This window comes from Musca domestica, unplaced genomic scaffold, assembly GCF_030504385.1.
Source record: "Musca domestica strain aabys unplaced genomic scaffold, Musca_domestica.polishedcontigs.V.1.1 63, whole genome shotgun sequence".
In the NCBI taxonomy this organism is placed as follows: Eukaryota; Metazoa; Arthropoda; class Insecta; order Diptera; family Muscidae; genus Musca; species Musca domestica.
Genome location: NW_026712370.1, coordinates 234,740 through 262,690, shown reverse-complemented (window position 1 = coordinate 262,690; position 27,951 = coordinate 234,740). Strand labels below are relative to the sequence as shown.

The following is a 27,951-nucleotide window of genomic DNA, read 5'->3' as shown; positions in this document are numbered from 1 at the left end:
CTATTGATAGATGGCCTCTTCTATTGATAGATGGCCTCTTCTATTGATAGATGACCTCTTCTATTGATAGAAGAACTCTTCTATTGATAGAAGAACTCTTCTATTGATAGAAGACCTCTTCTATTGATAGCAGACTTCTACTAAAGATATAAGACCTTTTCTACAGATAGAAGACCTTTTCTGTAGATAGAAGAATATTATAGAATACCTCTATAGATTGAAGATCTCTAATATTGATAGAAGATATCTTCTCTTGGTAAAATTTCTCTTCTATTGATATAAGGCCTCTTATACTGGTAGAATACCACTTCTATTTATATAACTCTTCTATTGGTAGAGAACTCCTCATACTGAAAGAGGACCTCTTCTTCTGATAAAAGATCTCTTTTGAAATTAAACTTCATCGATTTATACAAAACCTCTTCTACTGTTAAGAGACCTCTTCTATTAATAGGAAAACTCGTTTATTTATTGGTGCAGATCTACCTCTTTCTTCATTCTCCTAGTGATAGAAGACCTCTTCCATTGATGTAAGATCTCTTCTATCGATAAAATACCTCCTCTATTTATGGAATACCTTCTTCTCCATTCCGCTCTAATACGTGAACATTTCGTCTGCGACCCTCGTACATATCGTCTTTAAGCAAACATGAAAAATTGTCGACATTTGAAATAAAGGAAATATTCATTGTAAAATCACTTACTAAAATAATTGAATTGAACTTAGGATACCCTGCAAAAAAAAAATCAGCAGCAACAACAACAATAAGGGCGATGACGACGACGTACGACGATAAAATGAAATATTATTTTAAACATATGTACAGGAACTCCATGCCTCAAATCGCATTTCTGCCATACAATCTCTCACATATGGGCTTCCTTTTGGATAGGGCGCTTTAAACTGTGACAGCGTGTGTAAACTTTTCAATAAATGTGCGTTTGTGGTGGGACACTGCTGAATATATTTATGTGGGTGTTTATATGCTAAGCGATAAATTGAAGATTGTGGTGATGATGCTGTGAGTGGGAGGGAAGTGGGTAGGAGTTCCAATGCAAAACGGCATGGTTTCAGGGCTTCATTTAAAAGCTTGTTTATGATTTCGAGTTGTAGTCGTAGTCGAATTTAAAACAGAAGGCCGGTTTCATGCTGTGGCACATCTGTTGCAATTCGGAAAAAAAAACCTTATATGGTTTTGTGGGTTGGATATTCGAAAAAAATCACACACGCACCAACTCACGTTCATGATCTGATATAAATTTGCCTGCAAATGAAAAGTACACACACACAAACGTATTTTCCCAAATTCAAGTATCAAATTTCCATACATACATACACATATGCATATACCCATGTAGACAAATGTTTTGCCAAGCACAATTGGTATTGGGAAGGTACCATGGCGACAGGTGAAAAAAAGCGTACCCAGGCAATAGATTTGAAGTATTAAATCTGTGTGAACACACACGGCCGCTTTTCAATATGCAATTGAAATTTTATCACAGCACTGGGTTTTGGAAATCAGCTTAAAAAACATGTTTGTCTATGTAAATTTATGTACATTAGTGTACGTGCGGCTGGGGGAGTTTGCTTTCACATGTGAATTCGTTTTGGAATTGTATACATCCTTTTTTAAATGAGTGCTTAGAAGTTGTAGTTAGGGGAGGGGTGGTAGTGATTTAGGCCCTTTAGGTCCACATGTCGTTTTTTATTGTTTCTGAGGTTATGCATCATTTATCATATTCATATAACGATTTTAGACCTTAGATGTGTTTGAACTACACCCATTGCAGAAGACCTGATGAAAACTAGATTCTGAAGGCTCTCCCACATATTGGAAACCAAACTGTGTGTGGGGTGTTGCAAACCAAAGTCTCTGCGGAAACAGAGGTGTCTGAAACGGAGAAGTCTGTCTGTTTTCTTTACTTTTTTTATCCTACTCTCCTTTTTAAGGTGGCATAACGTTTGTAACATCCCTAAAAATCGTCGCAGACCCTATAAATTATTTATATTCATTATCAGCATAAAATTCTACGTCGATTAAATGATGTCCGTCTGCCTATCTGTTGAAATCACATTTCAGCCCACATTATTTGACGTAGAGCTTCAAAGCTTGGCACAACAATTGTGTCTAGAATGGTTGGTATTGAAAATGAGATACATCAGTCCAAGTTTTGGTATAGCCGCCATACGATAGTACCTCCCCATATTTGGTATTTTGATGATTTTTGCATTTTTTCACATTTTTTAAAAGAATTGTCCAAAAATTTGTATTTGTAGGCCGTAATGGGCTCTAGCTCCGGTGGCGGAACATTGTATGTATAGGTCCACGTTTTCGTATAGCCCCCATATAACGGTACCTCCCAATATTTGGTAGTTTGACGATTTTTGCCACATTTTCCCATGGTTTTGTCTAAAAATTGGTACTTATAGGTGATAATGGGTTCTAGTTCAGGTGACAGAACATTGAATATTTAGGTCCACGTTTTCGAGCAAATAACGATACCCACCGATATTCGGTATTATGATAATCCTAGTCACATTTATACAGGAAATTGTTTCAAATTTGATAATCCTTGAAGTATAAAACTCTCTGTAGAGGTTCGTTTGTAACACCTCGACATATACATTTATCAATGTCCGTCCGTATATCCGTCTGTCCGTCTGTGGAAATTACTCTAGCCTCCGAACGAAATAAAGTAGGTTGATAAAATTTTACTCAAATGTGTATTATGTCTGCAGGACTTTTGGTATTTAAAATGTGTCATGTAGGTCTACGTCTTCGTATAGCCCCCATATAAGGGTACCTCCCGATATTCGGCATTTTGATAATTTTAGCGACATATTTACCGGAATTATTTCAAAATTGGTATTTAAAGTTCGTAATAGATACAACGGCCAAATACAGAAAATGTGCCATGTAGGTCCACGTCTTCGTATAGCCTCCATATGACGGAACCCCCGATATTCGGTAGTTTGATGATTTTAGCCACATTATGTACCGGAATTGCTTCAATTTTCGTATTTTAAGTTCGTAATGGATACTACATCCTAAGACAGAAAATGAGCCATGTACGTCCACGATTTTTAAATCTTTAAAATACCTAATATCGCAAGGTGCCGATATATGGGAGATATACCATAGTGTGGACCTATATAGACAAATCTATGTCTGGGGGTAAAGTACTCACAAGGAACTCCTTGTGTGGATTTTCAGACGATTCCATTGGAAAAGGTTTCTAAAATCATCAAAATCCCGAATATCGGGGTAAAGTGCTCACAAAGAACTACTTGTGTAGATTTTCAGACAATACCTTTGGAAAATATAGCTAAAATCATCAAAATACCGAAATCGAGGGGTACCGTTATATGGAGGCTATACGATATCGCGGAACGATGTAGATAAATATCTTCCAGGGTATAAAGTGCTCACAAGGAACTCCTTGTGTACAATTTTAGACAATTCCATTGAAAAATATGGCTAAAATTATCAAAATACCGAATATCAGGGGGTAGCGTTATATGATATTTTGGTGATTTTTGAGGCATTATTTACCGGAATTGTTTCAAATTTCGTATATTTTCCGACACATTTTTTTTTTTTGAAATATTTCAAATATTTCTTACATTTGTATAGATTATATCCGTTGCATAATGAAATGAAAGCCAAAGCCACCGATGGATACTAGATTCTACAAAAAATTGGGTGTGGGAAACCCAAGTCTATCTTCGAAAACAAAGTTGTTTGAAAGAAGTACTTACTTTTTAAGGAAAGAGACTGACTTATTTATGCTCTTATGTTCATTATTAATGTCAATAAAAATATCTTTAAACCTGTGGATATAACTGCACAATCTTAGTTCATTCGAAATATTTCCACAGACAACAGATTCAGAGACAATATCTAGAATATAGGAATATATTTAGAATAAGCCTTGAAAAGCCAGGTTTCTTAAGAAGAACAGAAATATTTATTAGATTTGAAATTAAAAGCGGCAATTGAAAGTATTTCTAACCACAACTGACTTTGTTGATTCATTGAATTCCGAGATGTCCTTGTAACTCCTTCGGTCAACGAATAAAAACTCCAATCTTCCAACCAATGATATCACAATATGCCTAACCTCAAAATTATAAAAAAGTCAAACTTCTGCCGTGTATAACAAATTTCATTTTAAATTCACTTTTTATAGAAACAAAAATAAATACATTTCTTCCAAAGAAAATCCACCTGCTATTATCCTTATCCCTCCCTATAAGGATGAAACCACTTCTCTTTATAGATAATTTTCATAAATTTATATAACTTTTCGTTGTCATATTAGTTTGAAAAGTCTACCATAACTTTTATCATGTTTATATCCCCATGCTTATCTTCCACTTTCACTTCCCCCCGAGCCCAGCTCACCTCTTGTTCCACTTAACTCTGACAACAAAATTTGATTAAACTATAAGGTAAGGTGACAACAGGAACAAAATAATATCCACTTTGGTAAAGGAGAAAACTTTATGTTTCTCAACGTTGACAGTCGTTTATGGCTCTTTAACTTGCTTTTTTTTTTTGCTGCTACCTCTCTCTTCTTAAGGCCATTGGGGGGAAACAAACAACCTGGAGGTGAAACTGAGGTGGAAACACTGATGATATTCTTGTTGCCGTTGTTGTTGACATTGAAGTTTGTTGGCACGTCTTTAGGTTCAGTAAAATACTACTTACTACTTTGTATATCATAGCCATGTTGGTGTTATTGTTGTTGTCTTTTTAGTTTTACTTTACATTATTAACCAAATATGTTGTCACATTTATTATAGTTTTCTTCGTTAAAGAGTTTTGCGTGTGTCTGTCATTTCCCAGGTGAATTTTATATGGGGAAACAAAATTTAACATAAAATTCTAGTTAAACTTAAAAAAGTTGATACATGTGTGTGTGTGTTCACACCTACAAAAGTATAACACAATGTTTTTACTTAGTTTTTTGCATAACTGGGGAAATGTATATAAACGTACATATGTATTTTTTATTAGTTGAGGAAATTACTGCACATTTTTTAAGGACAATATAAGTAAGTATGCCTATTTATTTGTCTGTTCATATTTAAGAATGTATATTTTTAGTCAAATATTATGCAGGGTTGTCCATATTCGACGGACCCATCTGGCAACGCCATAACTTTTGACAGAGATGTCACATTGCTTAATGATATACCGCGTTTGAAGCGTCAGTCCAAGCAGATTTTTACCATGAACCAATACACGCCACGCGAGCGCTCTGAAATAGTTGAAATTTACATTCAACAGAAGAAGTCAATTGTGAGAACTCAACGTGCTTTTAAAACATTAAAAAATGTGAGAAGTGCGCCTTCTAAGAACACCATTAAGCGTTTATATGAAAAATTTTCAACTGGTAAGGCTCTTTCTAATCCGAAAATGCCATATAAAAGTCGACCAAGGCGATCGGCCAAGAATATCGCTGCCGTACGAGCCTGTGTTGAGAGGTCCCCAAGAACATCCCAAAAACGCCGTTCTCAGCAGTTGGGCATGGCTCGGTCCACTTTACAACGGATTATTCGCATTTATTTACATTTGTTCCCGTACCAAATTCAATTGACGCAAAGAATGTTGCCTGCGGACAAGCCTCGTCGATTGGAATGGCCGAAGATGACGAGCAATTTTGGAACAAAATTTTCATGTCCGATGAAGCCCATTTCACATTGAATGGGACCGTAAATAAGCAAAATTGCCGTTTTTACGCCACTGAAAATCCTCAGGCGATTCAAGAAGTGCCTCTTCATGACGAAAAAGTCACAACTGGGCCGTTTTTCTTCCAAAATGAAAATGGCCATGCTGTTACCATCAATCAGGAGCGTTATCGCGACATGATGACCAATTTTGTGATGCCAATTATTCGTCGAAAGCGTATGAGGCAGTTCTGGTTTCAACAAGACGGCGATCCACCGCACACAAGTCGCATAACAATTGATTTTCTGAAGAATTTGTTTCCGGGCCGTTTGGAGTCGAAAAGTGGTTATTTGGACTGGCTACCGCGTTCGCCCGATTTGACGCCGCCTGACTTCTTCTTGTGGGGATATTTGAAGTCAAAGGTTTACGTTAACAAGCCAAGGACCGTAGAAGAGCTCAAGGACAACATTCGTGAAGAAATAGCCGCTATTCCGACAGAAATGTTGGCAAAAACGATGGAAAATGCTGCAAAAAGGGCACAATACGTCATCAACGCCAGAGGCGGCAACTTGAGAGATATCATATTCAAAAATTGATGTAAACAAATCTACTCGGAACAAATTAAATTATTAACATTGCCAACCGCCAAATTATTATTTTTTTCTTTGATTTAAAAAAAAAAAAAAAAAAACATGGGTCCGTCGAATATGGGCAACCCTGTATCTGTCTGTACATATACATGAATGCATATTTTCACTCAAATTTTATATCTATTCTTTCCTTTTTAAGCCATCGTGACATTTCATACTGGAAATTACAGAAATGTACTTAATTTTACCAAAAGTTGTTTAATTTAGCATTTTGGTTTTTTTTTTATGAATTTTTGAATAAAATTTATAATATTTATTGCATTTTGAAACTACGTACTCTAAGTTACCAAAAAAAATATATTCCCAAAATATACTATTGGTATAGGCCTTTAAGACCACACTCTTAATGATAAACTGCACTACTACAAAATTGAATAGAAGTGTTTTTTTATACCCTACACCACATAGTGGTAAGGGTCTGATGTCTTAGTAAATATATATTCCTATCCGTTTTGTGGTTTATTGTGCACCAAATGGCTAATATCAGTCCACATGAACTGAATTTTGGAATTCAATATAGAAGCAAGTATATCAAATTTGGTAAAAAGGGGTTCAGATATAGCTATAGATCCCATATATAAATTTCATCCGATTTGGTTTTTAAGTCCCTCACATACGTAATATGTACTGTACAAGAATACTATTTGGTATAGTTTATATTAGCCCAACTGAACAGAATCTTGGCAGATCCGACTGAATTCATTTTAGAAACAAGTAGTTCGTATTTGGTGAGAATCGGTTCAGATATAGCTACAGCTCCCATACATATGTTTCACCCGATATAGGGTCAAGTCCCTCACATGTGCAATACGCACTCCACAACAATGATCTGTTGTGACAGAAATCTGACACGGCTCAAAAATAAGTGCCTACAATTTTATCGAGATAGGATCAGATTAGTATATAGCTCCCATATATCTTTTTTTTTTTTGATATCAGGTTTATTGTGCACCAAGTGGTTAATATCAGCCCTGAATCTTGGCAGTTCTGACTGAATTCATCTTAGAATGAATGGTCCCATATAGATGTTTCACCCGATATGGGGTTTTAAGTCACTCACATGTGCAATATGTACTCTACAACAATGATCTTTGTCACCTGAAATTTGATACGGCTCAGAAATAAGTGCATAAAATGTTGTCAAGATTGGTTCAGATTTGGATATAACCCGAGCGCAGCTTTATTGTCCAGCAAATTGCTAATATCAGCCCAAATGGGCTGAACTTTGGCACTTTCGACGGTATTCAGCCCAGAAGCAAGTATTTCAACTATTTTTGAAAACCGATTAAGATATACCTATATCTTCCATATACAGGGTGAGATAAAAAAAAACCTGCAACAAAGTCAAACGCCATGTTTTTACATTTTTTTTTAATTTTATTGAATGAAAGCAAAAAATGTCGGAAATGGCATAAAATTTTAGAATAAATTTCGATTTGTTCGAATTGGTAACCTTTGACACGAATTATTGCCTTCAACCGGCCAATGAAACCGTCACACGCTGCCCGAATGTTGCTCTGCGGTATTTTGGCCCATTCCCGACGAAGCGCTTGCTTGAGGTGCTGAATTCTGACCTGTCCAACCCTCCAAGGATACCCTCCACAATATTTTCGCGGTAATATGCGGTACTTATTCTGATGGCACGGTCGATTAATACGGGCGGAGAGCGACCATCGCCTGTTGTGGCGGCCCACACCGCCACCATGGCCGGCGCTTGGGTTCTTGTGGCCAACCGAAAGTGCACATTGTCAGCTGAACTCTTTGGCAAGTAAACACGATTATTTAGTTTGTTTACAAACTGCTGAACAACGACTGTTTTCTCGTCGGAGAAAACCAAATTCGGCAGTTCACCACTTTCGCCCAAGCGAAGCAACTCTTAGCTCTTTATACCCTACACCACAAGGTGGTCAGGGTATTATGTCTTTGTGCACTTGTTTGTAACAGGCAAAAGGAAACGAGACAGACCCAAAGTTCCTTTTGATGATCTGCATAGAATCACATTCTGAGACGATTTATGCTTGTCCGTCCGTCTGTCCATGTATTTTTGTAAACAAAGTACAGTTCGCATTTATTGTCCTATCCAGATGAAATTTTGCACAAATCATTTGTTTGGCCCAAGGAGATAATCGGTCAAAAATTAGATATAGCTCCCATATATATCTTCGTCCGATTTGCCTTTTATTGTGCACCAAACGCGTAATATCAGTCCGAATTGTATGGAATTGCACGTACGATCAGATCGGACCTGAAAATAAGTATGCCAAATTTGATCGAAATCGGTTCAGATATAGCTATTGCTCTCATATATATTGTTCATCCGATTTGCCATTTTTGTCCTCCGCAGCCATAATATGCACCCTGTAACAACAATATTTGGGGAAACATATCAAATACAGCTCAGAAATACATTTGCTAAATTTTATCGCGATCGGTTCAGATTTGGATATAGCACCCATATATAACTTCGTCCGATTTACCTTTGATTGTGCACCAAACGTCTAATATTTGGCCAAATTGGATGAAATTTGGCACTTACGACCGAATTGAGTCTAGAAGCTAATATGTCAAATTTGGTGAAGATCGGTTCAGATATAGCTATAGCTTCCATATATATTGTTCATCCGATTTGTCATATGTGTTACCCACAGCCGTAATATGCACTCCGTAACAACGATATTCAGGGAAATATAGCAAATACAGCTCACAAATATCTTTGCCAAATTTTATCGAGATCGGTTCCGATTTGAATGTAGCTTCCATATATATTTTTATCCGATTTTAAATTATTTGTGCACCAAATGGGCAATACAAGTCCGAATGCTTCGGCATATTTAGTTCTTTGAACTTTAAATTATAACTCGTATATGAATTCGTACTCGTAGAGTACAACCGCTATCAGGTGAAATCGAGCAAATCGGAGCTCTGGAAGGATCCACTACTGTATTGTTTTTATACCCTACAACACTATGTGTTGGGGGTATTATAAGTTTGATTGGGCCAAAAATTATGTAACACCACGAAATATTGGTTTCCCACATAGGAAAGTATATATGGATCATCCTAGCTCGCCGAGCTGAGTCGATCTAGCTATGTATGTCCGTCCGTCCGTCTGTCCGTCTGTCCGTCTGTCCGTCTGTCCATGTTAATTTGTAATCACTCTACAGGTCGCAATTATGGCCCGATCTTCACGAAATTTGGAATGGAGGTCGGGGTTGGGCCAGAATAGAACCCTATTTCTTTTTGAGTTGATCGCTAAATTTTTAGGGGTTGAAATGGACCAAATACTGAAAAAATGTCGGATTTTGCAGTAGCTATACAGGTCGCAATTATAGACCAATCGACGCGGAATTTAGCATGTAGCTAGAGTTTAGGACGGGGAAGAAGCCTACCAATTTGGGTGGTCATCGGATAATATTTAGCGGGTAAAATAGACCATATCTTTTGTGTTGAAAAAATTCAAAATTTTTCATTAAACCGCGAATATTTTAAATCCCAGCGAAATCACAAAGCCATGACAAGGTTACTTCTGATCTTTACATTGATGTTAACATCCAACAAAACGGATATATCGCTAAATATGTGCGATTTATATGTTTATCAAAGAAGATATGCTTGAAAAATCTCTTATATGTCGAGAACGGCTGAACTGATTTCGACAGTTCTCATTAATTCAGAATGGCCTCTTGGCAGGAAAGAAAAAACATCTAAAAAAATCGCATAAAAATATCTCTCTAAAGATGAAATATTGATTTTGTTAAATTTTCTCATATTTTTTCAATTTTGTCATATTTTTGGCATATTTTCATTTTGAATTAAACATTTGGTAATATTTCTACAGCTAACAAAACTAAGTAGTTATGACATCAGAATATCATATACAGATCGCATTTATGGCCCGATCCTTACGAAATTTTGCTTGGGGATAGGATGAGGGTCAGAATAGAAGCCTACTCTTTTTGGAGATGATCGCCATATATTTAGGGGCTGAAATGGACCAAAAAACTGCAAAATTGTCGGCAGGTCGTAATTATCGCCCGATCCTCACGCACATTTGAAATGGGGTTACCGGACATTGCAAAAGCCAAGCAGTTTTGGAAAATATTCAATGTGTGAAATAGTTTGCCAACTTTTTTTCGAGAATTCACAAATACAGGAAAGACGCACTTCTGACTATTTCGTTAACGAATATAGTCAAATGTCTGTATCTCATATAGATGCGTTTCAGTCAAAACCCAATAATAAATGTTAATCTTTGGCCCCTTCTAAGAAATTATAGGTCTTTGGGAAATATTGGTTCCAGATCTAGGAAGACCATTTACGTGCAACATCTACTAATAAATTGGAAATGAGCAAATTCGTTTAAGTTGCTATTATTCGAAAGAACGAAACCTGACGATTTTCTTTTATAATTTGTCACAATATCTTGTGGAATTCTTTCGAGTATCTTGCCTATATAAACTGTATCGTTTATTATAGTGTTGTAGGGTATTCAACGGTCGGCCCCGCTCGACTGTAGCCTTTGCTTACTTGTTTAATATAATATTGCTTATTTAATATCCAATAAATGAAAGATATATTTCTCATATCTCTTCAAAATAATGGGTACTATTATTTTGATTTATATTTTACCTGAAACCGAAATATAATTTTCGTTAATGATAAATTTTCCATAACCTACTGGCGTGAAGTATATTGAATACACGAAAAAAAGATTGTGACAAATCACATAAGCCTACATTTGCTACTCCTGCCAAATACACACTTTACCAAGAAAAATATCAGCCTTTTGCTTTGCCATAAGCCACACAAGGTAAACCATAAGCATATAAACAAACATTTGTACTCATCCTTAATTTTGTCACACCGACACACATCCAGACAAACACAATCAGGACATCATAATACTGATTATTTGTAATATGTCATAAGACATGTTTGTATGCCACTTTCACTTTGGAAGCGGAGTGAATGGAAATAAGACGTAATATTATTAAAGTTACATGAAATTTGTTTATGCAGACTTTAATGTGAGCTTAACCAGAAGAAAAAAGAAGAAAAAAAACACACAAACACACTTCAGTCACTTAATGTTTACAAGAGATTTGTTTTTCCTACACACACACACACTCATACAGCCACAAAACATTTGCCAGAGGGGAGTAGACAACATCAAAGACCCGAATGAAAACAACAATAGGTTTTTGAGGTTTTCCGTTCAAGGAAAAATAAAAATGCTACATTATGACGGATATATTATTATTTTTGATAGGATCAGGATGGTAATTCACGGGAAAATTCATGCACCTACATGTGTACTTATGTATTATATATGTTTTGGTATATACCATACGCACATAAGTATCTACTTAATGGGCATGAAGCAAATGTATTTGTATCTGTTTGATTTGCTCAATACACTTATACAGACAATCTTTTAATGATATAAACAAATATATGTATGTAGAGAAGTTAAGGCGAATGCAGAACATAACATGTAAACCCAGAAGAATAGGAAGTTGGGGAAATTACGCATTTTGAAATGAAAAATTGAAATTTCATCAACTCTTGACAAGGTGTCAGAAATATTAAATTTTGTAATAAATTTATGGGATTTCTGTGTAATGCTAAAATAAAGGGCGGACTTAAAGCCAGTTTTGGAAGTAATTGAATAATTTTAAGAGAAAAGAATATGGATATTTCCTATGGGTCAGCAAGCACATGTATATATGAGATATGGACAAGAAACACTTAATAAAACACTGCTTCTTGAAAGCAGCTTTTTGTGTAAAGTTCCACTACTTAGTTATGATCTGATTAGTTTACCTTTGGCGTCTTGGTATAAATGTTTTTTTTTTGTACTCATCGCCATATTATGAAGGGTTTATTAAGTTTGTCATTACGTCTATACTCAAATGTGTGTTTGGTCTTAAAGACTTTCGGAGTTTAAAATGGGCTATACAGGGTGAGACAAAAAAACTGAAACAAAGTGAAACGCCATAATTTTTACATTTTTTTTTTTAATTTTTTTGAAAAATTGTCGGAAATGGATACAATTTTAGAATTAGTTTAGATTCGTTCGAAATGGAATTATGGCCTTCTACCAATGAATTTGAATATTTTGGCCCATTCCCGGCGAAGCGCTTGCTTGAGGCGATCGACACTTTGGTATTTTTTAGTGCCATCCTTGCTTCCAAAATACTTCAGACACAATTGTCCAATGGATTGGTATCCGGAGATTTTGGCGGCCATTGTACACTGGAAATGGAGCGAGGAACCTCATTTTGTAACCATTTTTGGGTGGCGAGTGCTGAGTGCGATGGGGCTGAGTTCTGTTGGAATGTCCAAGGTCTGCAGTCAAAATGTTTGCGTGCCCAAGGCTTTAATACACTCTCCACTATATGTTTGCGATAATATTCGGCATTCATTCTGATGCCACGCTTAAATTCCATCACGAATAAATTTTTTTTCTGGAAAATAATAATTTAATTATTTCAAATTTCGTATTCCTAATAGGCACTACAGCCTGCGACAGAAAAATTTACCTGTGCAGGTCCACGTCTTTGTATAGGCTCCCTTCTTCGGTAACTTCCTATAACTAACTTCCTATATTCGGAATTTTGATCACGGGAATTGTTTCAAATTTCGTACCTGCACTTCATAATGGGTACCACAGTCTGTGACATGAAATTCTGTATGAAGGTGCACGTCTTCGTATAGCTTCCCTATGTCGGTACCTCCCTGTATTCGGTATTTTGCTGATTTTGGCTACATCATTCACCGGAATGGTTTAAAATTTCGTATTTGCACTTCGTAATGGTAACTACAGCTTGCGACATTAAATTGTTTAAGCAGGTCCAGGTCTTCATATAGCCCCCCTTACATCGGTACCTCTCTATATTCTGTATTTTGATGATTTTGACTACATTATTCGCCGTATTTGAAGTTCCTAATAGGTACTACCTAATAGGTACTACAGCCTGTGACAAAAATTGTCTATTCAGGTCCACGTCTTCGTATAGCCCCCCCTTGTCGGTAACTCCCTATATTCGGTATTTTGATGACCGGAATTGTTTAAAATTTCGTACCTGCTCTTCATAGTGGGTACCACAGTCTATGACATGAAATTGTTTATGCAGGTGCACGTCTTCATATAGCCCCCCTATATCGGTACCTCCCTATAATCGGTATTTTGATGATTTGAGCTACATTATTCGCGGGAATGGTTTCGAATTTCGTATTTGCACTTTTCCTATATTCGGTATTCTGATGTTTTTCCGACATTTTTCACCGGAATTGTTTCAAGTTATTTGAGTATTATATGACGGAAATTGTCTATGCACATATGCGTTTTTGTATGGGCCCCAATATTTAACAAATAGAATTAATAATGTATGTGACAATATCTGAACCGATTTCCACCAAACAATTATTTTTAGGCTCAATCGCGTATTTCTAGGCTCAATATAGTTATACAGGGTTGCCCATATTCGACGGACATTAGGGCCCTTTGGGCCAATTCCAATCGACGAGGCTTGTCCGCAGGCAACATTCTTTGCGTCAATTGAATTTTGTACGGGAACAAATGCAAATCAATGCGAATAATCCGTTGTAAAGTGGACCGAGCCATGCCCAACTGCTGAGAACGGCGTTTTTGGGATGTTCTTGGGGACCTCTCAACACAGGCTCGTACGGCAGCGATATTCTCGGCCGATCGCCTTGGTCGACTTTTATGTGGCCTCTTCGGATTAGAAAGAGTCTTACCAGTCCAAAATTTTTCGTATAAACGCTTAATGGTGTTCTTAGAAGGCGCACTTCTCACATTTTTTAATGTTTTAAAAGCACGTTGAGTTTTCACAATTGACTTCTTCTGTTGAATGTAAATTTCAACTATTTCAGAGCGCTCGCGTGGCGTGTATTGGTTCATGGTAAAAATCTGCTTGGGCTGACGCTTCAAACGCGGTATGTCATTATGGCGTTGCCAGATGGGTCTGTCGAATATGGGCGACCCTGTATGTGTCAAATTCCATACTATTTTGACTAATATCAATAATTTGGTGCACAATAAAAGTCAAATTGGGCGAAGATGTATATGGGAGCTATATGTCAATTTTGACCCATTATGTTCAATTTCAGTAGGGTTCGTCCTTGGGGCGAACAAATGTTTTTCTGCAAAACTTTATCATGATCGGGCAACAAATGCAACATGTTCTTTGTTTTGCTCTTCTGCCTGACAAGCGTCGATGCGATTCTGTTTCTTGGGGTTCTTTATGCACTTACTATAGTCTAACATTTGAAAAAAAAAAGTATCTATCCGCCTGGTGTTGACCCGGATTTTGTGTCATCGTTTCATAACATTCGGCATTTATTATACCCTACACCACAAGGTGGTTAGGGTATTATGTCTTTGTGCATTTGTTTGTAACATGGAGAAGTTAGCGAGATAGACCCATAGTTCCTTTTGATGATCTGCATAGAATTACTTTCTGAGTTGATTTATGCATGTCAGTTCGTCCGTCTGTCCATGTATTCTTGTGAACAAAATGCAGGTCGCATTTATTATCCGATTGAGATGAAATTTTCCAAACAACATTTGTTTGGCCCAGGGACGAACCCTATTGAAATTGGAGATAATCGGTAAAAATTTAGATATAGCTCCCATATATATCTTCGTTCGATTTGCCTTTTATTGTGCACCAAATATTAGCCCGAAATGCATGGAATTTTGCACATACAACCAAATTAGGCCTCAAAATAAGTATGCCAAATTTGATCGAAATCGGTTCAGATATAGCTATAGCTCCCATATATATTGTTCATCCGATTTTTTATTTTTGTCCTCCGCAGCCGTAATATGCACTCTGTAACAACAATATTTGGGGAAATTTATCAAATGCAGCTCAGAAATACCTTTGCTAATTTTTATCGAGATCGGTTCAGATTTGGATATAGCTCCCATATATAACTTCGCCCGATTTACCTTTTATTGTGCATCAAACGTCTAATATTTGCACAAATGGGATGAAATTTGGCACTTACGACCGAATTGAGTCTAGAAGGTAGTATGTCAAATTTGGTGAAGATAGGTTCAGATATAGCTATAGCTCCCATATATATTGTTCATCCGATTTGTTGTATTTTTTACCCGCAGCCGTAATATGCACTCCATAACAACGATATTCAGGGAAATATATCAAATACAGCTCAGAAATATCTTTGCCAAATTGTATCAAGATCTGTTCAGATTTGGATATAGCTCCCATATATATCTTTATCCGATTTCAAATTAATTGTGTACCAAATGGGCAATACAAGTCCGAATTTAAGAGATGCAAATGCTTCGGCATATTTAGTCCATTGAACTTTAAATTATAATCCTAGCGTGTATGATTGAATTCTCCCATAAAAACTTTTAATTGTTATGCCGAGCTCTACTAAATTAGCAAAATGGTGTAGGTTATCATTAAGTCGGCCCCGCCCGACTTTAGGACTTTCTTTACTGGTTATGGCTTACATCTTACTATCCAAAATTTCTCCAAAAGCAACCACTGTGTCCCAAAGCCAATAATAGCAATGTGGGTTTCTTTAAAGCCTGTATTAGGAATATATTTGGTGGTTTCCAGGTACTTCTTTTTTTTATCCTATTTGACTTGTTCTCTAATATTATTGTAATGGTAATGTTGAGACTAATGGCAAAGCTTATAATGTTCATGCTGAAGATGATAATAATGCCAACGATGTGGTTGTTGTTGTTGCAAACAAACACGCAGACGACACCGACGAACGAACACCAACAACACCGACAAAAAAATGTATAATCTGTAAATCCAAAAAAAAAAAAAAAAGAAATAAAACAAAGTAAATGACAAACAAGAAAAACTCATTAAAATATTAAAAAAAAAAAAAAACAACATTACCCTTAACAAGTTTCTTTTGGTCGGGCTGGGTTGGAGTTTTGGGAGCACCAGCGGCACGGGGGCTGGGGTGGTTGACACAAACAAATGACTGTCTTTTGGTGATATACACAGATATAAAGAGCTATGTGTGTTGCATACAATTGTACAAAAAGAAAGCGACAGCAGCTTCATAAGATTTACTTTTCACTTGGGGGATAATTATGCAAACAAGTCAACCTGCCATGCTGCTGCTGCCGCAGCCTCTGCTCCTACTCCTGCTAAGAACTTCAAGCAATGTTAATGCGTTGTAAGTGTCTTTGTCCTATTTTTCTTGTTAACGCGGCGGCAAAAGAAAATGAAAGAAAATGCTACTGTGCGACATAAACAATTGTTTATTTGTCTGGTTGGCTGGCAGCGAATGACATACACACACATTGACAAAAAAACAAAACAAAATAGCGACTTAAATACCCAGCAAATGAATAAGAAGGAGAAGAAACTGAAGGAGATGACGAAGACAAACGCAGACACACCAGTTTACATTGTGTAAGTACGCTTCTAACATGACTTTAATTCGGGTTCCATTAACTAAGATGGTATTTTCCTGTTGCGTCGCCAACACCACCATCATCAGAGCAATCCCATACCAATGCAAAAGAAAAAAACTCCACCCCTCCTACTCTCTGATTTAATATTCCAACAGCATTCACATTAGTGTTACAATGCTTTCTGTCCTTGCTGTTGTTGTTGCTGCTGCTACTGCTGATAATCATGTTGTATATCCTTAAATACAAAAACACCAACATCATCCCCAGCAGCAACAGCAACAATACCTGTTTGTATGAACTTTGACTTAATAATGTCTTTGTTATATATTTAAGATTAACTTTTACAAATAAACATAATGTTAATTAAAACATTGACGCTGTCACCAAAGATGAGGTGGCACCGCTCTTTGTGGGTGTGTGCGTGTGCATTCGTGTTTTTTCATTACTACTATTTGCTAGAAATAAACAAATGTAATACAAATTATAATTTTTAAGAGAGGTTGGAAGAGAGAGAGTGAGGGAAAGTGGCATAGAGCTTTTAGCTAAATAAATGACATGTTGAAATTTTTGGGGCTGTCTAGGATAACTTACAGAGAAGTATGAGGACCCGACACATGTATGAAACAAAAGAGAGCAACAATTTTATTTAACTTTTTGGGGGAGTATAAACTCATAATCTAGGAGCTAATGGATAACAATTAGTGATACCCTAAAGCACAAAATTCCATGGCTATATTTGCCAATGATTAGAGGTCTTAGGATCGAAGCGACCACACATTTCTTGGTATGAATGTATCGTTGTAATATCGTGGGCCAGTGGGCCACTTTTGGTAAGCAGAACTGGCGCTGGGGGATGAGCCAAACGTAATATTACGGTGCCCATGTGACTGTAGTTTTATACCATCTACCATGGTATGGAGGGTATATTGAAATTGTCATTCCGTTTGTAACACCTCGAAATATAAATTTTAGACCCCACAAAGTATATATATATTTTTGATCAGCATAAAATTCTATGTCGATTTAGCCATGTCCGTACGTCTGTCCGTTTATCCGTCTGCGGAAAACACGAACGAATTAAAGTAGATTGATAAAATTTAACTCAAATGTATATTATGTCTGCAGGACTTTTGGTATTGAAAATGGGCTACGTAGGTCCACGTTTTGGTATAGCCCCCATATAACGGTACCTCCCGATATTCGGTATTTTGATGATTTTAGCGACATTATTCACCGGAATTCTTTCGACTTTGGTATTTGATGTTCGTTACGAATATTACAGCCTACGACAGAAAATTGTTTGTGCAGGTCCACGTCGTTGTATAACCGAAATTGTTACAATTTTGGTATTTAATATTTATAATAGATGCTACCACCTATAACAGGAGATTGTCTGTGCAGGTCCACGTCTTCTTATAGCCCCCATATAACGGTACCTTCCGATATTCGGTATTTTGATAATATTAGCTACATTATTCACCGGAATTGTTTCAAATTTGGTATTTGAAGTTCGTAATGAATACTACAGCCTAAGACAGACCATTTTTTGTGCATGTCCATGTCTTCTTATAGCCCCCATATAACGGTACCTTCCGATATTCGGTATTTTGATTTTGGCGACATTATTCACCGGAATTTTTTCAAATTTGTTATTTGAAGTACGATATGGATACTACAGCCTATGACAACAAATTGTGTGTGCAGGTCCACGTTTTGGTATAGCCCCCATAAAATCATTCCTCCCTATATTCGATATGGGCTACATTATTCAAAGATTTTTTCAAATTTCGCATTTGAATATTGAAATGGCTTATGACGAAAGTTGTCTACCAGGTCCACGTCGTTAACGGCTACATTCGGTATTTTTAAGATTTTAACAGATTTAAGACTTTTTAAGTTTTCAACAGAATTTTTAAAGGATTTATTTATTTATTTATTTATTTATTTATTTTTTTTTGAAAATTTTCAAATTTGTTCCAAATGGTGGATGATATTTAATTTTTTTATTACAATTTTTTTACTCGTTTTTTAACTTTCTTCATTATTAAATCTTATTTTCGCTCTCTCGCTTTCTTTTTCAGGGTATGCGTATGTCTGGTGAAAGTTCCGAGATAATGCATCTAACACAATTGGAACGAGAAAGTGCTGGGGCTTATGCCTGTGGGGCAACAAATATGGAAGGTGAAACCAGAAGTTCCAGCATAACGTTGAGGGTGCAATGTAAGTGAAAAAAGCATATTTAATATATATAAACATTTTGGTTGGAATGGTAAAATACATAAGACCACCACACTTTTGTGGTGGGAAGAGGCTGTAATATTTTTTTCGAAGCCTAAAGGAAGGTATTTTTTAATTTTCTTTGCTGCCTACTACCATGAGAACGAAATTAATATTTTATTTATAATATTTCCATTAGATGTCAACAAAGACACCCTCCTCCCTAGTTTTTCCATTCAATTAAACTTTCTGCATCATTACAAAAAAACAGGAAAAAATAGAAGAGAGCAAGAAAAAGAAAAGGAATAAGAAAAACAGTAATGCAAATTAAAATAAAATTCCAACCAATATTTCCGTGACAAGCATACATACCTTGGATTCTGTTGATACTTCCATAAAATTATAAGCAAGAAAAAAATATCGTCAACTTTTTTTTTGTGGAAAATATAATTCGTTTTTTCCTCTCTCTCTCTCTCTCTCTCTCTCTGCATAGAAGACATAATAGAAATATAATGTATATTTTTTTGCTATTTGAAATGAAATTGCATGGAAGTGATGAATTACGCGTAAAACTAGAATCTTTTCGTCGTAGCGTAACTAAGACTTATGGAAGAAAATAGTTTTTCTCTTCTTTTTCGCCTCACGAATGTTAGCTGCATTGCCGTATTTTGTGTACGTTCTCGCCTCACAGACTTTTTCGATGTGAAACGTGCTGCTGTGATGACAACATAAGGCAATGGAACGCAACACAATATGCGCTGAATGACAAAACGCAACAACTCAAGGTAGTGGGCAAAAAAATAAAGACATTTTTTTATTTACAAATATGAGATATTGCATACAAAATTAGCTGGGTTCTCATAAGAGATAAGAAAAATATCGCTAGTTGACACCACACTGTGGCACAAAAGTATTACCTATTTGGCTTTCCAAGCTTAAGTCAAGGGTTTTGTAATATTTATTTTTAGAGCTTTCTAAGTTATGATTGTAAATTTTTGAAAATATTTGTATAAGAATAGTCATGGTATAAGCACGAACATTTCTAGAATGTTTCTCTGAGGATTTTCCAGTTACGGAATTTCTAAGAAAATCACTTCCAGGCTTCTTGAGCTACAAAATAATGAATTTTTAAGGAACATTGTCAATGAATTTCTATGCTATTTTTTAAAAAAGTATTCTTTGAATAATTTCAACTTAATATCATAGAATTTAGGCATATAAGGACTTTTAACGGTGGATTTTCAAATAATAACTTTGTAAGATCTCTGATCATTTTTAACCTGTATTTATACCCTACAACACTATGTGTTGGGGGTATTATAAGTTTGATTGGGCCAAAAATTATGTAACACCACGAAATATTGGTTTCCCACATAGGAAAGTATATATGGATCATCCTAGCTCGCCGAGCTGAGTCGATCTAGCTATGTATGTCCGTCCGTCCGTCTGTCCGTCTGTCCGTCTGTCCGTCTGTCCATGTTAATTTGTAATCACTCTACAGGTCGCAATTATGGCCCGATCTTCACGAAATTTGGAATGGAGGTCGGGGTTGGGCCAGAATAGAACCCTATTTCTTTTTGAGTTGATCGCCAAATGTTTAGGGGTTGAAATGGACCAAATACTGAAAAAATGTCGGATTTTGCAGTAGCTATACAGGTCGCAATTATAGACCAATCGACGCGGAATTTAGCATGTAGCTAGAGTTTAGGACGGGGAAGAAGCCTACCAATTTGGGTGGTCATCGGATAATATTTAGCGGGTAAAATAGACCATATCTTTTGTGTTGAAAAAATTCAAAATTTTTCATTAAACCGCGAATATTTTAAATCCCAGCGAAATCACAAAGCCATGACAAGGTTACTTCTGATCTTTACATTGATGTTAACATCCAACAAAACGGATATATCGCTAAATATGTGCGATTTATATGTTTATCAAAGAAGATATGCTTGAAAAATCTCTTATATGTCGAGAACGGCTGAACTGATTTCGACAGTTCTCATTAATTCAGAATGGCCTCTTGGCAGGAAAGAAAAAACATCTAAAAAAATCGCATAAAAATATCTCTCTAAAGATGAAAATATTGATTTTGTTAAATTTTCTCATATTTTTTCAATTTTGTCATATTTTTGGCATATTTTCATTTTGAATTAAACATTTGGTAATATTTCTACAGCTAACAAAACTAAGTAGTTATGACATCAGAATATCATATACAGATCGCATTTATGGCCCGATCCTTACGAAATTTTGCTTGGGGATAGGATGAGGGTCAGAATAGAAGCCTACTCTTTTTGGAGATGATCGCCATATATTTAGGGGCTGAAATGGACCAAAAAACTGCAAAATTGTCGGCAGGTCGTAATTATCGCCCGATCCTCACGCACATTTGAAATGGGGTTACCGGACATTGCAAAAGCCAAGCAGTTTTGGAAAATATTCAATGTGTGAAATAGTTTGCCAACTTTTTTTCGAGAATTCACAAATACAGGAAAGACGCACTTCTGACTATTTCGTTAACGAATATAGTCAAATGTCTGTATCTCATATAGATGCGTTTCAGTCAAAACCCAATAATAAATGTTAATCTTTGGCCCCTTCTAAGAAATTATAGGTCTTTGGGAAATATTGGTTCCAGATCTAGGAAGACCATTTACGTGCAACATCTACTAATAAATTGGAAATGAGCAAATTCGTTTAAGTTGCTATTATTCGAAAGAACGAAACCTGACGATTTTCTTTTATAATTTGTCACAATATCTTGTGGAATTCTTTCGAGTATCTTGCCTATATAAACTGTATCGTTTATTATAGTGTTGTAGGGTATTCAACGGTCGGCCCCGCTCGACTGTAGCCTTTGCTTACTTGTTTTTATTTGTATTTTTGAAGGACACTTCGAGCTAAAATTTAGCATTTTTAAACATATGTTCGGAAGGACTTTCCATACAGTATCGTGTTTTTAGAAACATATTTTTAAGGACTTGTTACGCAGTATTCATGGACTTTTAAAACATATTTTCAAAGAATTTTGAAGGGCACTCCGAGCAAAAATTTTGTATATTTAAACATATGTTTTGAAGGACTTCCAACACAGTGTCGTGTGTTTTGTTAAGGACTTTTCACACAGTATTCATGGATTTTTAAAACATATTTTTTTTGAGAATCGCAGATACTTTTGAAGAATATAGGTACAAGGTACTAGAGTATAGGTACTAGTTCCAAGGGTTTTATTATCTGTTGTGCAGGACTTTTTTAGTTTTCTACCTAGAATCGTTAGGTTTCTAATATGACTTTCTGGAATAAAAAAATCTATTTCCCAAGTTATTTTAGAATGACGTTCCAAGTTGACTTTTTAAGAGTTCCTTTTCAATGGCTTCACAATTTTAATCGTGGATTTGAGTTTTATGTTTTCTTAACCGCCTGTCGTGCAATAATCTTGTAAGAATATTTGTCCAAGGACTTCTAAGAGTATTTTTCAGGGGCATCTCAAGCAATAATTAAAGATATGTGGAACTTTTTCGGGTTTCGACTCTATATCTCTTTGCACCAACTCAGTTTTAGGATATTTCGAGTCGATCTGGGGCATCCGTCAGTTTCCCTTTGGATGAAAGTCACCATAACTTCCGAGGAGTTTAGTATACACTTAAACTGGCTTAAACTTGGTAGATCGTAATAAAATTATCACAACAATGATCCATTTTGGAGTTGGGCAATACTTCTGGTACCTCCCCCACGAATGGTCAAAATTTTCACATAAAATAATTTACATTAAACAAGTAAAAAAACTGTAAGTTCGTAAGTAAGCCGTGCCGAACTTTAAGTATCACCCACTATTTAGAATGAATTTGCAATTTTCAAAAAATTAAATTCGTTAAAAAGTAGTAGCCGTTATATTCGTGTCTATCTGACAACGGGGACCCGCATAGGCAACTTTTGTCATAAGCCGTAACAATATTCAAATGCGTATCTTGAAAAAAATCGGTGAATATTGTAGCAAAAATCATCAAAATATCGAATATCGGGAGGTACAGTTACATGGGGGCTATACAAAGACGTGGACCTGCATAGACAATTTTATGTGAATGGCTGTAGTACCCATTGCGAACTTCAAATACCAAATTTGAAACATTTTCGGAGTATAGTGTCGCTAAAATCATCAAAATACCGAATATAGGGAGGTAGCATTATATGGGTTCTATACGAAGACAGGAATCTGCCCAGATAATTTTCTGTCATAGGCTGTAGTATCCATTACGATTTCAAATGTCAAATTTGAAACAATTCCGGTGAATAACGTCGCCTAAATCATTAAAATACCGAATACCGGGAGGTACCATCATATGGGGGCTATACTAAAACGTGGACCTGCACAGACAATTATCTGTCTTGAGCTATAGTATATATTGCGAACTTTAATAACAACTTTGGAACAATTCCTGTGAATAATGTCGCTAAAATCATCAAAATACCGAATATCGGGAGGTATGTTATATGGGGGCTATACGAAGAAGTGAACCAGCATAGATAATTTTCTGTTATAGGCTGTAGTATCCATTGCGAACATAAAATACCAAATTTCAAAAAAATTCCGGTGAATAGTGTCGCTAAAATCATTAAAATACCGAATATCGGGAGGTACCGTAATATGAGGGCTATAAGAAGACGTGGACGTGGAAAGCGTCGGATTCTCTTTAAATCTTACTCATCCAAAATAATTAATTAATTCAATTAACACGATGTCTGGTATGAAGATTGGCCCAGTCATTCAAACACTGAATTTCTACATATTTTTGTCAATAAAAATTGGATTTGAATTTGGAATTTATCGGCTTACTACTTGTCATACCCCCCTCACAAAAGGTTAAAAGATATAATTAACAATTATCCCCAAAAAAATGGTTAAAGGTGTGTGATTTTTTTATATTTTGCACATCCCTATATTTTTATTAGTATTAGATTAAGTGTAACGCTTTGGTCCACTATATTTAGTACCTCAAGCACATTTCGACATTTTCCGCAAATTATCATATATCTCATATATGGAAATTAGTCGATGTGACTCAAATCTACAACTTTGTAATATTTTTATCAGATTTAGGTCAGATAATGCCCCACTCCTTCGGATACTCCCCCATAAAGGGTCTATAGTTTGAATAATTATATCACAAAGTCAGAATATATTTAAATAAATGGACATAGGCTGAGGGAATACATTTGTCGGCAAAATCGACTAATAATTTTTAACTGACTATTTTTAAATATGTGTATTGGTCTTTAACTTTGGGAGTAGGTGACATACATTTTTATCTATGGAGACATACATTTGTCATTGGTTACATGTTTACCAAGTTCAAGGACTATTCCACAACAGCGGAACTTTCCATAACCGTTCTTTGCATTTCAAAAAAAATTGCATATAATAATGATGACGACAATGGGTGGAGTTGGCGGTCTGCGTTTCAGCATAGAAAATCTTTTCAAAAAAATATGTCAATCTTCCCACCATAGAGAGAGAACGCTATATGGTTCCATCATACATGTGGGTGTGTTTGTATTTTCTGTCACCAGAACTTTATTATTAAAAATTGTTTTTCGCTGGAAAATCCAGCGAACATAAATTCATTCGTGCATAGTTACCAATGCATCCATCATTTACTTGCCAATGTGCATGCATGGATTCCGGATTTTTGTGAGAATTTTTGTTTGTTTCAGGCATTCACCGCATCATATTATTGAATCTATGGTAACAGCCAAATACAATTCAAAGCAATTCCACAAAAACACATGCACGTACGAACGTTCTTTCAAACGCACAAACACATGCATACACATATATTTTGTTGTACATAGTCCCAGCCAGCCAGCATGGATTTTCTCAATATATAGCCTCGAGTGACTGAGTTTCGTTACACAATTCAAATTCAAACTGATTTGGAAACTCAATGCGAATCAATTACAGATTAGGTTTTCTTTTTAACGAAACGCAAAATCTTATCATGTTCAATTCGTTTGTATGGCACAAATTCAGGCAATATTTTTTGTGGATTGGGGTGGAACGGACAGGCAGACGAAAGTTTTACATATATGCCAAGTTAGGGCACATCAACGAACCATACAATTACTTTTGTTTTCTATGCTTTGATGTACACAGTTTACTTTTGCCATTCCACCCCAATACACATTCATATGTAAATCGATTTCTGTATGTAAAGTTTGCCGTTGTCGTCGTATCTCAATCTCTGAAACACACACACACACACACATGTATTCATACATATATCCATACTAATGTCAAAAGCTGTTGTTCGCCTTGTCTTTGACAGTAAATCGTATTCCCAAACGTTTGAAATACGACATTTGCAAAGAGACTTTCGCTCAACAAGAACGACATCAGGGTAAACGACAACAGCAGCAGCAACAACGACAACAACAACACCGAGAAATAAGAATAATAATAATAAACAACACCAGGGATATCTCGTATGTGTCTATATGTAAATGTGGCAAAAACGTTTAGATAAAAACAGAGAATCCTAACATGTGTGACATTTTCGGGATTTCCTTGGACACATTAATGTTGGTTGGCCTATTCTGTAGTTTTTCTTTTTCGACGTTGATATTATCTCGGGCTTGGTAATTTATCTACCTTCGATATTTTCTGCTGGAATGGCGAAAAAGCTGAGGGTTTGAATAGAGAGACAAGTTTATGTAAGTGACAATAGTTTTGGATTCTGTTTGGAATTTATTCGGGTAGGACCAGAAGACAAGCAAAATCTTTCAAAAAAAAAAAAAAAAAAAAAAAAAAATTGCACGATCTTGGCGGCCAATGCAAGGCAATCTATTGTATTTTGGACTATCAATTTGGATATAATCACACGTTAGCTTTCAACAATCACAGTTAGTTTACGATTAGCACCATCTTCCAAAAAGTATGGTCCAATGATGCCACCTACACATAAACCGCACCACATTGTGACATTTTCTGGATGCATTGGTAGATTTTACAATGGTTCTGGCTGATTTTCTGTCCACAATCGAATTCTGCTTATCCATTGAGTCTAAAAGAACTGACCATAAAATGGAGGAAGCGAGCGATGAACATTTCTAACACTCCGAATTTCTTAATAATAACAAGTAAAGAAGGGGCAGTCGATGTTGCCGAAATTCATTTATACAATTATATTTTGACGTGCAAGTTTAGGACTATATCGTCTATAGGCATTTTAATTTTACTGTAACTCGAAAAATGATTTAGAAAATGGCACTATAGAGGTATTGAGCCGATAAGTTCCAAATTAAAATCAGGTCTTTGGTTGAGAGAACTATGCAGATATACCAACCAAAATTCCGCATGTGCACAGACAATATTCTGTCATAGGCTGTAGTATCCATTACGAACTTCAAATATCGAATTTCAAACAATTCCCGTCGCTAAAATCGTCAAAATTCCGAATATTGGGAGGTATCGTGATATGGGTTCTATGCTAAGACGTGGACCTGCACAGACAATTTTCTGTAATGGGCTCTAGTAAAGGATACCATCTTCAAATACCAAATTTTGAAACAATTCCGGTGAATAAAGTCGCCAAAATCTTCAACATAACGAATACAGGAAGGTACCGTTATATGGGGGCTATACAAAGACGCGGATCTGCATAGACAATTTTTTGTCTTAGGCTGTAGTATCCATTACGAACTTCAAATACTAAATTTTAAATAATTCCGGTGAATAATGTCGTTAAAAACATCAAAATACCGAATATCGGGAGCTACCGTTATATGGGGGCTAAACGAAAACGTGGACCTGCATACCAAAAGGTTTGTCATAGGCTGTAGTACACTTTACGAACATAAAATGTAAAATTTAGAAATAATTCCGGTAAATAATGTCGCTAAATCATGAAAATACAGAATATCGGGAGATACCGTTATATGGGGTTTATAAGAAAACGTGGACCTACATGGCCCATTTACGAACTTAACCTGCCAACTGGTAAACTTTGCATGTATGCAAAATTTTAGCCTTCTATATCAATTCGTTCGAAAGAAACAGATCGTCTTAGAATTTTACGCTGATCCGGAGTATACATACTTTATAGGGTCTATTAAAAATATTTCGAGGAGTTACAAACGGAATTACAAAGTTAATATACCCTCCATAGAATGGTGGAGACTATAAAAATGTTCAGATAGATCATGCTACATTTTCCTGCTCAATTTGGGTTCGTGACGAAGACATATTAGAAATGTTTGGGTTGCTAGGTATATGCCAGGATCTGAAAACCACAGGATACTTTTCCGAATAAGTCTTCGTCACGAACCCATACTGAGCAGGAAAATGTAGCATGGTCTATCTCAACATTTTTATACCCAGGATAAAACATCCATATTTTTTCTGATTGGCGTTCTTTCAACTTCCATCCTCCGTAACAAAGGAATAAATTTTGCTAAATATTGTTGTTCCATCTGTTAAAAAAATTCTCCAAGAATTAAATCCCATTACACATATCAATTTGTTGGGATACAGTTCATTACCTTCATACATATTTAGATATAAATATATATATATGTATATCTATTCCCAGATTGATGTAGTGGCATTTTTATTTGCCAAAAAAAAAACCTTTAACAATTTATTATCCTTTTTTAATTGCCTAACTTTTTGAAAATCAAATTTAGTTATCTATTATTTGAATTTCCATATAAGTTTTGTTGTTGTTGCTGCTATTGTTGTTGGTTTTTTCTTAGTGTTATTTTCTGATTTATTATGTATTTACTACAAGTGGATATATTTTTGAAAGTAAACTAATCCATAAATTGTTTTTTATTGTATAATAAAAATGGAAATAATTTCGAAATACATATTTCCGTACAGAATATTGTTTATATATTTTTGTTTTTTTTTTTTTTTTTTGTTTTTTGGGCATTTCGAGTAAGCAGAGTCAGTGAACTTACATTCAAAGGT

At 35.7% G+C, this 27,951-nt stretch overlaps 1 protein-coding gene across 9 annotated transcripts in view; it reads left to right on the top strand.

Annotated features, from left to right (window-relative positions):
• LOC109612281 (uncharacterized) overlaps positions 1 to 27,951 on the top strand; it is a 518,415-nt gene that overhangs the window by 392,367 nt on the left and 98,097 nt on the right. For all 9 annotated transcript variants that reach the window (XM_059129591.1, XM_059129597.1, XM_059129594.1 and 6 more), the window contains exon 11: positions 18,851 to 18,989. In XM_059129591.1, coding sequence (XP_058985574.1) covers positions 18,851 to 18,989 — 139 coding nt within the window. The remainder of the gene's footprint in view (positions 1 to 18,850; positions 18,990 to 27,951) is intronic.